General features: G+C 38.9%; 1 protein-coding gene across 1 annotated transcript in view; it reads right to left on the reverse strand.

Moving 5' to 3' along the window:
- Positions 1-3,450: 3,450 nt before the first annotated feature.
- ACAA2 (acetyl-CoA acyltransferase 2) overlaps positions 3,451-15,173 on the reverse strand; it is a 41,684-nt gene continuing 29,961 nt past the window's right edge. Inside the window, exons 8-10 of the mRNA XM_036823445.1 lie at positions 12,889-12,959; positions 5,105-5,259; positions 3,451-3,876 (exon numbers count right to left, since the gene is read on the reverse strand). Of these exons, the coding sequence (XP_036679340.1) occupies positions 3,792-3,876; positions 5,105-5,259; positions 12,889-12,959 (311 nt within the window). The 3' untranslated portion in view covers positions 3,451-3,791. The remainder of the gene's footprint in view (positions 3,877-5,104; positions 5,260-12,888; positions 12,960-15,173) is intronic.

Here is a 15,173-nt window from a genome sequence, read left to right on the forward strand (position 1 = left end):
TAGGTATTTTTGGATTTCCTCTTTGATTTCTTCAGTGATCTCTTGCTTATTTAGTAATGTATTGTTTAGCCTCCATGTGTTTATGTTTTTTACGTTTTTTTCCCTGTAATTGATTTCTAATCTCATAGCGTTGTGGTCAGAAAAGATGCTTGATATGATTTCAATTTTCTTAAATTTACTGAGGCTTGATTTGTGACCCAAGATGTGATCTATCCTGGAGAATGTTCCGTGCGCACTTGAGAAGAAAGTGTAATCTGCTGTTTTTGGATGGAATGTCCTATAAATATCACTTAACTCTATCTGGTCTATTGTGTCATTTAAAGCTTGTGTTTCCTTATTAATTTTGTTTGGATGATCTGTCCATTGGTGTAAGTGAGGTGTTAAAGTCCCCCACTATTATTGTTACTGTCAATTTCCTCTTTTATAGCTGTTAGCATTTGCCTTATATATTGAGGTGCTCCTATGTTGGGTGCATATATAATTGTTATATCTTCTTTTTGGATTGATCCCTTGATCATTAGGTAGTGTCCTTCCTTGTCTGTTGTAACATTCTTTATTTTAAAATCTATTTTATCTGATATTAGTATTGCTACTCCAGCTTTGATTTCCATTTGCATGGAGTATCTTTTTCCATCCCCTCACTTTCAGTCTGTATGTGTCCCTAGGTCTGAAGTGGGTCTCTTGTAGACAGCGTATATATGGGTCTTGTTTTTGTATCCATTCAGCGAGCCTGTGTCTTTTGGTTGGAGCATTTAATCCATTCACAGTTAAGGTAATTATCAATATGTATGTTACTATTACCATTTTCTTAATTGTTATGGGTTTGTTTTTGTAGGTCCTTTTCTTCTCTTGTGTTTCCCACTTAGAGGAGTTCCTTTAGCATTTGTTGTAGAGCTGGTTTGGTGGTGCTGAATTCTCTTAGCTTTTGCTTGTCTGTAAAGCTTTTGATTTCTCCGTTGAATCTGAATGAGATCTTTGCCAGGTAGAGTAATATTTGTTGTAGGTTCTTCCCTTTCATCACTTTAAATATATCATGCCACTCCCTTCTGGCTTGTAGAGTTTCTGCTGAGAAATCAGCTGTTAACATTATGGGAGTTCCCTTGTATATTATTTGTTGTTTTTCCCTTGTTCCTTTCAATAATGTTTCTTTGCCTTTAATTTTTGTCAATTTGATTACTATGTGTCTCAGAGTGTTTCTCCTTGGGCTTATCCTGCCTGGGACTCACTGCGTTTTCTGGACTTGGGTGGCTATTTCCTTTCCCATGTTAGGGAAGTTTTCGACTATAATCTCTTCAAATATTTTCTTGGGTCCTTTCTCTATCTCTCTCCTCCTTCTGGGACCCCTATAATGCGAATGTTGTTGTGTTTAATGTTGTCCCAGAGGTCTTTTAGGCTGTCTTCATTTCTTTTTTCTTTATTCTGTTCCGCGGCAGTGAATTCCACCATTCTGTCTTCCAGGTCACTTATGCATTCTTCTGCCTCAGTTATTCTGCTATAGATTCCTTCTAGTGTATTTTTCATTTCAGTTACTGTATTGTTCATCTCTGTTTGTTTGTTCTTTATTCTTCTAGGTGTTTGTTCTTTAATTCTTCTAGGTCTTTGTTAAACATTTCTTGCATCTTCTTGATCTTTGCCTCCATTCTTTTTCCAAGGTCCTGGATCATCTTCACTATCATTATTCTGGAATTCTTTTTCTGGAAGGTTGCCTATCTCCACTTCATGTAGTTGTTTTTCTGGGGTTTTATATTGTTCCTTCATCTGGTACATAACCCTCTGCCTTTTCATTTTGTCTATCTTTCTGTAAATGTGGTTTTTGTTCCACAGGCTGCAGGACTGCAGTTCTTCTTGCTTCTGCTGTCTGCCCTCTGGTGGATGAGGCTATCTAAGAGGCTTGTGTAAGTTTTCTGATGGGAGGGACTGGTGGTGGGCAGACCTCAGTAAAACTTTAATCCGCTTGACTGTTGATGGGTGCAGCTGGGTTCCCTCTCTGTCAGCTGTTTGGCCTGAGGCGACCCAACACTGGAGCCTACCTGGCTCTTTGGTGGGGCTAATGGTGGACTCTGGGAGGACTCATGCTGAGGAGTACTTCCCAGAACTTCTGCTGTCAGTGTCCCTGTCCTCACGGTGAGACACAGCCACTCCCCGCCTCTGCAGGAGACCCTCCAACACTAGCAGGTAGGTGTGGTTTAGTCTCCTATGGGGTCACTGCTCCTTCCCCTGGGTCCCGATGTGCACACTACTTTGTGTGTGCCCTCCAAGAGTGGAATCTCTGTTTCCCCCAGTCCTGTTGAAGTCCTGCAATCAAATCCCGCTAGCCTTCAAAGTCTGATCCTCTAGGAATTCCTCCTCCCATTGACGGACCCCTAGGTTGGGAAGCCCGACGTGGGGCTCAGAACCTTCACCCCAGTGGGTGGACTTCTGTCATATAAGTGTTCTCCAGTTTGTGAGTCACCCACCCAGCAGATATGGGATTTGATTTTATTGTGATTGCGCCCCTCCTACCATCTCATTGTGGCTTCTCCTTTGTCTTTGGATGTGGGGTATTTTTTTTGGTGAGTTCCAGTGTCTTCCTGTCGATGATTGTTCAGCAGTTAGCTGTGATTCCAGTGCTCTCGCAAGAGGGAGTGAGTGCATGTCCTTCTACTCCGCCATCTTGAACCAATCCTCCCACCTCGTACTAATTAATATGGCTATTATAAAAAAGAAACAGAAAACAGCAAGTATTGGTGAGGATATGGAAAAATTTAAACCCTTGTGCAATAATGGTGGGAGTGTAAAATAGTATAGGTGCTACGGAAAACAGTATGGCAATTCCTTGAAATATTAAAAACAGAATTATCATATGATTCAGGAATTCCACTTCTCAGTATATACCTGAAAGAACTGAAAGCAAGGCCATGAATACATATCTGTACACGCATGTTTAGAGCAGCATTACTCATAATAGCCAAGAGGTGGCAGCAACCCAAATGTCCATCAACAGATGAGAGAAAAAACAAAATGTGGTATCTATCTATCTATCTATCTATCTATAATGGAATATTATTCAGCCTTAAAAAAGAAGAAAATTCTGACACATGATAAAACATGGATGAACTTGAGAACATTATGCTAAATGCAATAAGCCAGGCACAAAAGGACAAATGCTGTATGATTCCACTTATATGAGGGACCTGTCGGAGTCAGCTGCATAGAGACATAAAGCAGAAGGTGGTTGCCAAGGGCTGCAGAGAGGGAGGAATGGGGAGTTGTTTAATGGGTGTAGAGTTTCAGTTCTGCAAGATGAAAAGAATTCTGGAGATGCACTGTGGTGATGGTTGCATAACAATGTGAATGTATTTAATGCCACTAAACTATAGGCTTAAAAATGATTAAGATGGTAAATTTTATGTTATATGTATTTTACCTTAATTAAAAATTTAGAAAAATACAAGAAACGATAGGAAAGGATTAGCTGAAGTTAAGGCAGGATTTATTCAATTTCCCTGCAATCATATTATCTAAGACATAAGCGGTGGTTATTAGGCAAGGATACAATTCTGTTTAAGGCCTTCTATAGTTGGATTTTAGTTCAGAAATGCAGCATATTTGGTACAAATTTGAGAGAATTTATTCTGGCACGGGCTCTTGTTCATGATAAATGCATCTTTGCCTCACCATTCCTTGACCAAACTCAATCACTCTCAGTGCAGGGCATGGCATGACCTTCACAGCTTCTCTGAAGGTCACCTGGCATACTGTGGCCTGGCCAAGTCATGTGAGCGTGGACCAGGGCAGGCTCCCTGCTCTCCTCAAGCTGTGTTCTCAATGATGACCGCAATTCCTTGGCCCCCTCCAATGCAGGCCGATCCTACAGCGTATTTTCCACCCCGACGCCTAAGAAAGAAAGCAGTGGCTGAAATCTACTTGAATAAAGAATGTACAGAATTAGATAATTAAGTAAACAGTATTTATAATGGTCACATTTGCATTATTCATTCTTGTTCAGCTCATCAGCTCAATCTTTTCTCCAGTCCTCAATATTGGAGAAAAGAGGAGAAAGAATTTGGAAAGCTGAATATTCTTATTTAAAAAAAAAAGTAGTAACACAGAAGAGGGAGGCTGAAACAAATATAAAAGCTTAGGCTGCTGTGAGGAAGGAGTGAGGACAGGAGGTAATTGGGATAAACTGGAAGTTGAAGAAGGGGGAGTCAATACTCAGCCCCTTTGATTTATTTGTTTTAGATTTTTATGAACCTTAGAATAAGTATAATTACTGAAGTTTGTCCATATGAAAGGTCAGATAATTTAGAAACATTTCATGTCCCTTTCATAAAAATCAGACACCTTTAAAGTACCATCTGCTCTAATTCTTCAGTCCTGATAGAATAAACTTGAGAAACCATCAAGGAATTATTTTTTGTGCACATCAATCACTCATTTCATCTCAATCATTAAGTGAAATAGAAGTCCCATTTACCTTAACTTCACAGGGAGGCAGAGTGATTTTCTGCCCTGACATATTTGGTTTTGTTTGCAATTTCCCTACTAACAGAGCAAAATGATCCAAAATACACTGTACAGAAGGAGGAGCTCTTCTATTAAAACTGAAAAGTATCAAACACACAGAAGGCTCCTCCTGGAACCCTGGAAACAATGAAGGAAAAACTTAGCTCAGACCCAAATTGTCAGTTTGCTTAGGTTTCTTAAATGACAGCACCTAGATCAGTATTTTGTTTTCTTAAATAATAGTGTCTTACTCCTATAACTGGCACTAGAATGCAAGTGCCATGAGAACCAGGGTCTCATCACGGGCTCGCTGCTCTGCACCAGCACCAGGGATGGGGCCAGATGTACGCTAGGCCCTCAGTGAACATGTGCTGAGTGGCTGCACTGCAAATGTGAGTAAAAGCGAGCATCCCAAGAGCAGAGGCACCAACAAGTCAACTGAGTCATCTATAAGGGCTACTGAAAAAGCGGTACCCAAATAACCTGTTCCTGGCGAGAAGCAGTGCGAGGCGGTACGAAGAAGAATGAAAAACGTTGGATTGTTCTGGGGAAACCTAAATTCATGCATTTACACAAAAGATGGCAAATCTGAAAAGCAACAATTTCTAGCACATACCTTAATTCATGAACCAGGTGTGCAGTAATTCTTGATCCAGATCCCCCTAATGGGTGACCCAAAGCAATGGCCCCTCCATTCACATTGGTTTTACTTGGGTCAAGATCCAAACTCTTTTCAACTGCCAAGTACTGGGGAGCAAAAGCTTCATTCACCTTAAAACAATCAAAACACTAATAAAAATCCTTATTCACAAACTTATTTCTAACTGAGAACTGTCCAGTCCTGTCAATGGCTAATTATCCTGTTTTTTTTTCTACTTAAATTACATTGCAAGGTTATTTTAATTTATCTTCAATCATTCTTTGTAAAGATAACAGGTTTGAAAATGGGTATATTTACTAAGTGATACTTTAAGTGTAATGTATCCCTTAGAGAAAAGAAATCCTCAGTGATACTATAAATGGATACTGGACTAGAGGCAGTAGGATACTGTAGAAAGCCCACAGGTTCTGGAGCTAGATGGACAGTTCAAATCTTGGCTATATGGATGTTCTTTAAACTCTCCTGACACTCAAATTTCTTCAGTGGTAAAATATGACTGTCGTATCGTCTTAAGAGTTATCGTTAAGGTTAAGTGAAATCGTGGGTATTAAGTGTTTAGTGTATTATCCGGCACAAGCAAGTATTCAATAAATAGTTGCTATTATTATTACTACTATTCAGTACTACTAGCCACACTTCCAAGAAACTGATAGACAATAAAGAATAAACCGTCAGGGGGGACAGCTTCAAGATGGTGGAGGAGTAAGACATAGACATCACCTTCCTCCCCACAAATACATCAAAAATACACCTACATGTGGAACAGCGCCTACAGAACACCTACTGAATGCTGGCAGAAGACCTCAGACTTCCCAAAAGGCAAGAAAATCCCCACGTACCTGGGTAGGGCAAAAGAAAAAAGAAAAAACAGAGACAAAAGAATAGGGTTGGGACCTGCACCTCTGGGAGGGAGCTGTGAAGGAGGAAAAGTTTCCACACACTAGGAAGACCCTTCACTGGCAGAGACTGGGGATGGGCGGGGGGAAAGCTTCAGAGCCGTGGAGGAGAGCATAGCAACAGGGGTGCAGAGGGCAAAGCGGAGAGATTCCCGCACAGAGGATGGGTGCCAACCAGCTCTCACCAGCCTGAGAGGCTTGTCTGCTCACCTGCTGGGGCGGGTGGGGGGTGGGGGCTGAGTGCTGAGGCTCGGGCTTCAGAGGTCAGATCCCAGGGAGAGGACTGGGGTTGGCTGTGTGAACACAGCCTGAAGGGGGCTAGTGCACCACAGCTAGCTGGGAGGGAGCCCGGGAAAAAGTCTGGAACTGCCTAAGAGGCAAGAGAGCATTGTTTCGGGGTGCGTGAGGAGAGGGGATTCAGAGCACTGCCTAAATGAGCTCCACACATGGGCACAAGCCAGAGCTATCAGCGTGGACCCCAGAGACGGGCATGAGACGCTAAGGCTGCTGATGCAGCCACCAAGAAGCCTGCGTGCAGAAACAGGTCACTATCCACATCTCCCCTCCTGGGAGCCTGTGCAGCCTGCCACTCCCAGGGTCCTGTGATCCAGGGACAACTTCTCCAGGAGAACACATGTTGTGCCTCAGGCTATTACAACGTCGTCATGCCGGCCTCTGCCACCGCAGGCTCACCCCGCATTCTGTACCCCTCCCTCCCCTTGGCCTCAGTGAGCCAGAGCCCCCTAATCAGCTGCTACTTTAACCCTGTCCTGTCTGGGCGGGGGAACAGACGCCCTCAGGCAACCTACACACAGAGGCGTGGCCAAATCCAAAGCTGAACTCCAGGAGCTGTGCAAACAAAGAAGAGAAAGGGAAATCTATCCCAGCAGCCTCAGGAACAGTGGATTAAATCTCCACAATTAAACTGATGTACCCTGCAACTGTGGAATACCTGAATAGACAACGAAACATCCCAAAATTGAGGCGGTGTACTTTGGGATCAACTGTAGACTTTGGGTTTGCTTTCTGCATCTAATTTGTTTCTGGTTTTATGTTTATCTTAGTTTAGTATTTAGAGCTTATTATCATTGGGAGATTTGCTTCTTGATTTGGTTGCTCTTTTCCTTTTTTTAAAATATATATTTCCTTTTTCTCCTTTTGTTAGCATGTATGTATATGCTTCTTTGTGTGATTTTGTCTGTATAGCTTTGCTTCTACCATTTGTCCGAGGGTTCTTTATGTCTGTCCGTTTTGTTTTGTTTGTTTTGTATAGTTTTTAGCACTTGTTATCATTGGTGGATTTGTTTTTTGGTTTTGTTGCTCTCTGTTTCTTTTTCTTTTTAAACTACTTTAATACTTTTTTATTTTTAATAATTAAAAAAATTTTTTTACTTTAATAACTTTATTTTATTGTATTTTTTTCTTCCTTCCTTCCTCTCTCTCTCTTTTCCCTCCCTCCCTCCCTCTCTCTCTCTCTCTCTCTCTCTCTCTCTCTCTCTCTCTCTCTCGCTCTCACTCTCACTTTTTCTTTCTTTCTTTTTTTCCTCCATTTTCTTCTCAGCTGGGTGGCTGAGAGTCTTGGTGCTCCAGACGGGTGTCAGGTCTGAGCCTCTGAGATGCGAGAACCGAGTTGAGGACATTGGCCCACCAAAGACCTCCCGGCCCCACGTAATATCAAACGGTGAAAGCTCTCTCAGATATCTCCATCTCAACGTTAAGACCCAGCTCCACTCAATGAACAGCAAGCTACAGTGCTGGACACCCTAGGCCAAACAACTAGCAAGACAGTAACAAAACCACGCCCATTAGCAGAGAGGCTGCCTAAAATCATAATAAGTCCACAGACCCCAAAACACACCACCAGACGTGTCCTGCCCACCAGAAAGACAAGATCCAGCCTCATCCACCAGAACACAGGCACGAGTTCCCTCCACCAGGAAGCCTACACAACCACTGAACCAACCTTAGCCACTGGGGGCAGACACCAAAAACAAAGGGAACTATGAACCTGCAGCCTACAAAAAGGAGACCCCAAACACAGTAAGTTAAGCAAAATGAGAAGACAAAGAAACACACAGCAGATGAAGGAGCAAGGTAAAAATCCACCAGACCAAACAAATGAAGAGGAAATAGGCAGTCTACCTGAAAAAGAATTCAGAGTAATGATAGTAAAGATGATCCAAAATCTTGGAAATAGAATGGACAAAATACAAGAAATGTTTAACAAGGAAGTAGAAGAACTAAAGAGCAAACAAACAATGATGAACAACACAATAAATGAAATTAAAAATTCTCAGGAAGGAATCAATAGCAGAATAACTGAGGCAGAAGAACGGATAAGTGACCTGGAAGATAAAATAGTGGAAATAACTACTGCAGAGCAGAAGAAAGAAAAAAGAATGAAAAGAATTGAGGACAGTCTCAGAGACCTCTGGGACAACATTAAACGCACCAACATTCAAATTATAGGGGTCCCAGAAGAAGGAGAGAAAAAGAAAGGGACTGAGAAAATATTTGAAGAGATTATAGTTGAAAACTTCCCTAATATGGGAAAGGAAATAGTCAATCAAGTCCAGGAAGCACAGAGAGTCCCATACAGGATAAATCCAAGGAGAAACATGCCAAGACATATATTAATCAAACTATTAAAAATTAAATACAAAGAAAAAATATTAAAAGCAGCAAGGGAAAAGCAACAAATAACATTCAAGGGAATCCCCATAAAATTAAAAGCTGGTCTTTCAGCAGAAACTCTGCAAGCCACAAGGGAGTGGCAGGACATATTTAAAGCGATGAAAGGGAAAAGCCTACAACCAAGATTACTCTACCCAGCAATGATCTCATTCAGATTCGATGGAGAAATTTAAACCTTTACAGACAAGCAAAAGCTAAGAGAATTCAGCACCACCAAACCAGCTTTACAACAAATCCTTAAGGAACTTCTCTAGGAAGGAAACGACCTACAATAACAAACCCAAAGCAATTAAGAAAATGGTAATAGGAACACACATATCGATAACTACCTTAAATGTAAATGGATTAAATACTCCAACCAAAAGACACAGATTGGCTGAATGGATACAAAACCAAGACCTGTATATATGCTGTCTACAAGAGACCCACTTCAGACCTAGGGACACATACAGACTGAAAGTGAGGGGATGGAAAAAGATATTCCATTCAAATGGAAATCAAAAGAAAGCTGGAGTAGCAATTTTCATGTCAGACAAAATAGACTTTAAAATAAAGTCTATTACAGGAGACAAAGAAGGACACTACATAATGATCAAGGGATCAATCCAAGAAGAAGATATAACAATTGTAAATATTTATGCACCCAACATAGGAGCACCTCAGTACTTAAGGCAAATGCTAACAGCCATAAAAGGGGAAATCGACAGTAATACAATCATACTAGGGGACTTTAACACCCCACTTTCACCAATGGACAGATCATCCAAAATGAAAATAAATAAGAAAACAAAAGCTTTAAAAGACACATTAGACCAGATAGACTTAATTGATATTTATAGGACACTCCATCCCAAAACAACAGAATACACGTTTTTCTCAAGTGCTCATGGAACATTCTCCAGGATAGATCATATCTTGGGTCACAAATCAAGCCTTGATAAACTTAAGAAAATTGAAATCGTATCAAGCATCTTTTCCAACCACAACGCTATGAGACTAGATATCAATTACAGGAAAAAATCTGTAAAAAATACAAACACATGGAGGCTAAACAACACACTACTAAATAACCAAGAGATCACTGAAGAAATCAAAGAGGAAATCAAAAAATACCTAGGAACAAATGACAATGAAAACACGACGACCTAAAACCAATGGGAGGCAGCAAAAGCAGTTCTAAGAGGGAAGTATAGCAATACAACCCTACCTCAAGAAACAAGAAACATCTCAAATAAACAACCTAACCTTACACCTAAAGCAGTTAGAGAAAGAAGAACAAAAAAACCCCAAAGATAGCAGAAGGAAAGAAATCATAAAGATCAGATCAGAAATAAATGAAAAAGAAAAGAAGGAAACAATAGCTAAGATCAATAAAACTAAAAGCTGGTTCTTTGAGAAGATAAACAAAATTGATAAACCATTAGCCAGACTCATCAAGAAAAAAAGGGAGAAGACTCAAATTAATAGAATTAGAAATGAAAAAGGAGAAATAACAACTGACACTGCAGAAATACAAAGGATCATGGAGATTACTACAAGCAACTATATGCCAATAAAATGGACAACCTGGAAGGAATGGACACATTCTTAAAAAAGCACAACCTCCCGAGACTGAACCAGGAAGAAACAGAAAATATAAACAGACCAATCACAAGCACTGAAATTGAAACTGTGATTAAAAATCTCCCAACAATCAAAAGCCCAGGACCAGATGGCTTCATAGGTGAATTCTATCAAACATTTAGAGAAGAGCTAACACCTATCTTTCTCAAACTCTTCCAAAATATAGAGGAAGGAACACTCCCAAACTCATTCTACGAGGCTACCATCACCTTGATACCAAAACCAAAGATGTCACAAAAAAAGAAAACTACAGACCAGTATCACTGATGAACACAGATGCAAAAATCCTGAACAAAATACTAGCAAACAGAATCCAACAGCACATTAAAAGGATCATACACCATGATCAAGTGGGGTTTATCCCAGGAATGCAAGGATTCTTCAATATACGCAAATCAATCAACGTGATACACCATATTAACAAATTGAAGGAGAAAAACCATATGATCCTCTCAATAGATGTAGAAAAAACTTTAGACAAAATTCAATACCCATTTATGATAAAAACCCGCCAGAAAGTAGGCATAGAGGGAACTTACCTCAACATAATAAAGGCCATATATGACAAACCCACAGCCAACATCGTTCTCACTGGTGAAAAACTGAAACCATTTCCTCTAAGATCAGGAAGAAGACAAGGTTGCTCACTCTCTCCGCTATCATTCAACATAGTTTTGGAAGTTTTAGTCACAGAGATGAGAGAAGAAAAAGAAATAAAATGAATCCAAATCGGAAAAGAAGAAGTAAAACTGTCACTGTTTGCAGATGGCATGATAGTATACATAGAGAATCCCAAAGATGCTACTAGAAAACTACTAGAGCTAATCAATGAATTTGGTAAAGTAGCAGGAAACAAAATTAATGCATAGAAATCTCTTGCATTTCTATACACTAACGACAAAAAATCTGAAAGAGAAATTAAGGAAACACTCCCATTTACCATTTCAACGAAAAGAATAAAATACCTAGGAATAAACCTACCTAAGGAGACAAAAGACCTGTATGCAGAAAAGTATAAGACACTGATGAAAGAAATTAAAGATGATACAAACAGATGGAAAGATATATCATGTTCTTGGATTGGCAGAATCAACATTGTGAGAATGACTATACTACCAAGGCTGGCTATGAGAATTACCTTATTTCATGTTTGTAGCACTATATTTTCATATGATCTTAGCTAGGGAATTTTATAGATAAGGAAACTGATTTTTAAAAAGGTAACTTTTCCAGGGTTGGGATAAAAATCCAGCCTTGTGTTCTTTTCTACTATATTTTGTCCTCTCCCAAGATGGTCCTTTTTTTGTCCTTACATCCAACATTATTTTTCCATTTTATATAGTCATGCTTAAGGAGGTACTAAGAAACCTAGAATATGTTGTGAAACTAGGCTTTGGAACCTAGGAAAAATGACCTCACGATCATCAGAAGACCCGAAGACAATCATGTCAGGGTGTTGAGAGCTATGTCCTTGAGTGTTTATACATCTATAAATGGTGATGAACAGCTCTGCGGAGCTGACATATTTCAAGGGTTTTAAGTGTGAAATCTAAAGTCAGAAATTTAATGGTACTTATTTGCTAATACAAATATGGTAATTAAGCAGCCCCCTTTGAAGCTCTGAGCTATGACCACCAAAGAATGGAAGAAGAGATTTAAGGATAAACCATTCGTCTGAAACCACAGTTACTTGGTGAGAGATTACCACAGAGGACATCACACATGTGCCTAGAGTGAAAAGGCCCTTTCTCTATCAGTTTAAATAGAGAGATTTCCTTTGTTATATTAGTTATTTCCCAATATCAAGTAGCTTAATTACCTAAAATTTTCAAATACTCCCCAAATGCAGAATGTATATAATCCATCTTTAAGCATTTTCTTAATCCTTTCTTTTAATTGTACTAAATATTTAAGATGCCTTTGTTTTAAACTAACATTAAACAAATCACTCTTCCAATAAATTTAAGTTTCCAATGCCAAAAATTAGGATAGATGCATTCCAAATCAAGCCACACTATGGTGTAAAAGCCAAAGGTAAGTTTGGGGGATGGGGGTGGCTGTTAACTTGGCAGAAGTGCAAGAATCTTTTAGATTTGGGATCAGATTATTGTTTTTCTATTAGGTCAATTTTTTACCTGTATTTTTTCACTTTAATACATAAAATAAGGTTAAAGTTACTTATTTCTCACCCACCTTATATAACATTCAATTCAATTCAACAGGAACATTAATAGTCTAAAATGTAGTAGAATCTTACGATTTCATAAAAAGTTTCTAAGAGTTTATACTTTAGTAGAAGAAATCAGGCTCTTTTAATTATTCAAATATAAATAAGGCATTTTAATCAGGTATGGCCTGATTATATGCCAACACAGGCATGTAATGAAAGTAATACTTATTTAGATTCACATCATTTGGAAAGTTTAATGGTACTAAAACAAAAAGAGCTATAAAAATCAAACTAAAGCCATTTATGCAATAGAAGTTGGTGGTTTATTTGTGCTGTAAAAAAAGTAGAACACTTACTTCTACCAAATCCATATCCTTAAGACTTAGTCCTGTTTTCTTCAGTGCCCCACTGATAGCAGGGACAGGACCTATATAAGAACAAAACCCAATTTCATCTTATAAGTATCAAATTTCTCCTTCTTTACTAAACAGGTAAGTAAGGAGGAAATAAAGTGACAGTTAGTGGCTGAAACTCTTGCCACCCTGATAGCACACAATACTAAATGATATGACAATAAAGAAACAGGAAATGGGACCAGGGTGAAAAGCTGTTTATGCAAGTTGTAGATGAGAGACTTAACATGAAAAGTTCTACCATAAGTGACTTTAAGAGTTCAAACAGCCAAAGGAGTCATATGGGGTTTTGTATAGATCATTCTTTTTTTTTTTTTTTTCCTAGAAAGTCTTCCTTTATTAATGAACTCCTATTTCCCTCATGGTAATATTGAGAGATCGAAGCTCATTGGTTCCACAAATTTATACACACATCTATGTACATACACACATAGGTGTTTTTTCGCTCTTTTTTTTAAAATGTATTTTATTTTTTTAATTTTAGTTTTTATTTCAAAAAATTTTTGGCCGCTTTGTGCAGCTTGTGGGATATTAGTTCCCCAACCAGGGATTGAACCCAGGCCACAGCAGTGAAAGCGCCAAGTCCTAACCACAGGAGCACCAGGGAATTCCCATGTATAGATCATTCTTAATACCAAATGGTAAGGCAGACTGAACGCTCTCCTGGGATACAAATCATATGTATTCCCAATATAGAAGTGACTGTGGCTACACTCTGAATTTTCAGGTCCATCTGGACAAAAGGCAAGAAACAGCAGTAGTATCTCCATATGGGCATAGTAAGATAGGAAGCTACTAGGCACTTTAGGGAAAAGATATCTGAAGCAAGGAGACGTTTATAACTCCAATGGTAAGCAGATATTTTAAATAAAACATAACCCCCACTGAACAAATGCAAATCCACCTTAAAAAGCTTTTGAAATAAACTTTAGCTCCCAGATTTCTGGTGATCACTAATGACAGTTTAATACTGCTCATAATTTTTAAGTAAATTGATATTTCTTTCCAAAAAAAAAAAATCTGGCTAGGGATGATTATCTACTTCTCCATCTGTTCTTAGAGAATAAAATTACCATAAATGTCTAAAAAGAAAAATATGTGGCGTGTTTTGTTGAATTCAAGTAGTCAAATATTCTGTATCAAGTTTCACAAACATACCTAAGGTAAAATGGGAAATCAGTCTTTATAAGAAAAGCATAACACAATCTAAATATAATGTAATTAATTTTGTCACCTAGTTAAAAAGTTTCTTGGACAACAGTCTGCTGATTGGTAGGGCCATGCAATTAACACTTTTCGATTTAAAGCATCAGTTCTATACTGGCTACTGATTTAATACAGAATCTAATTCCAGATTCTCTTTGTGTCTCTAAGACATGAAAATGGGATGGGTAGTCGATAGAAGAGCATCAGTTATCCAGCATGGTCAGGGGATGAAGTATCCTACAGGGGTGAAAGGCACACAGAACTAAAAGCTGAGGGTGTAAAACCATTGTACATACTTCCATGTCTTCATAACCACAGTCAGCATGACTAAATGTGTTCATATTAACTTAGAATCATTACACTCAATTGTAACAATATGCTAGGCCACAAGCTAATTTTTAAAGGACTGTTTCCATACCACTCTGCTATTTACTGGGACTCAGGAAGGTAGAGTATTCTTGTTGGGAAAAGGGACACTTTCCTAGTGCTAGCTCCTACCACTAACAGCTGTGTAGCCTTGGGTACCTTTGGGGGCTATAAGTGTCTCACCAGAAGTGCTTTGAGCTGGTTTTTAACTCACTTCTTTTGAAGCACTGGAATCCTTTCTACAAATGAAGCCCTATAACAGATAAAGCAAGAGCTGCCCTGGCTGAAGAGGCATTTCAATGGCATTTATTGTACTACAGGGCAAACATTCAGGCCCTGAAATAGAAGGAAGAAAAACTACATTTTCTTGCTCACTAACTATGTCAAAATGTATCAGAACCTCTTAAATGAGGTTAAACTGAAAACTATAAAATAACTACTTATCTATATCAAATAAATATGGTTGATCATCAAAACAATCAAGGTACACTGAAAAAACCCCACATTCCTAGGCTCTACCCTGGACCTACTGAAACAAAACCTTGGGGTGGGGTAGGGTTATGGGTAGATTCTGATCATCATTTGGGGTTGGAAACCACTGCCCTAGATACCAAAATGATAAATGCCATACCAACATACAGATATTTAATTTTTCA

This window comes from Balaenoptera musculus, chromosome 14 (assembly GCF_009873245.2).
Source record: "Balaenoptera musculus isolate JJ_BM4_2016_0621 chromosome 14, mBalMus1.pri.v3, whole genome shotgun sequence".
NCBI lineage: Eukaryota > Metazoa > Chordata > Mammalia > Artiodactyla > Balaenopteridae > Balaenoptera > Balaenoptera musculus.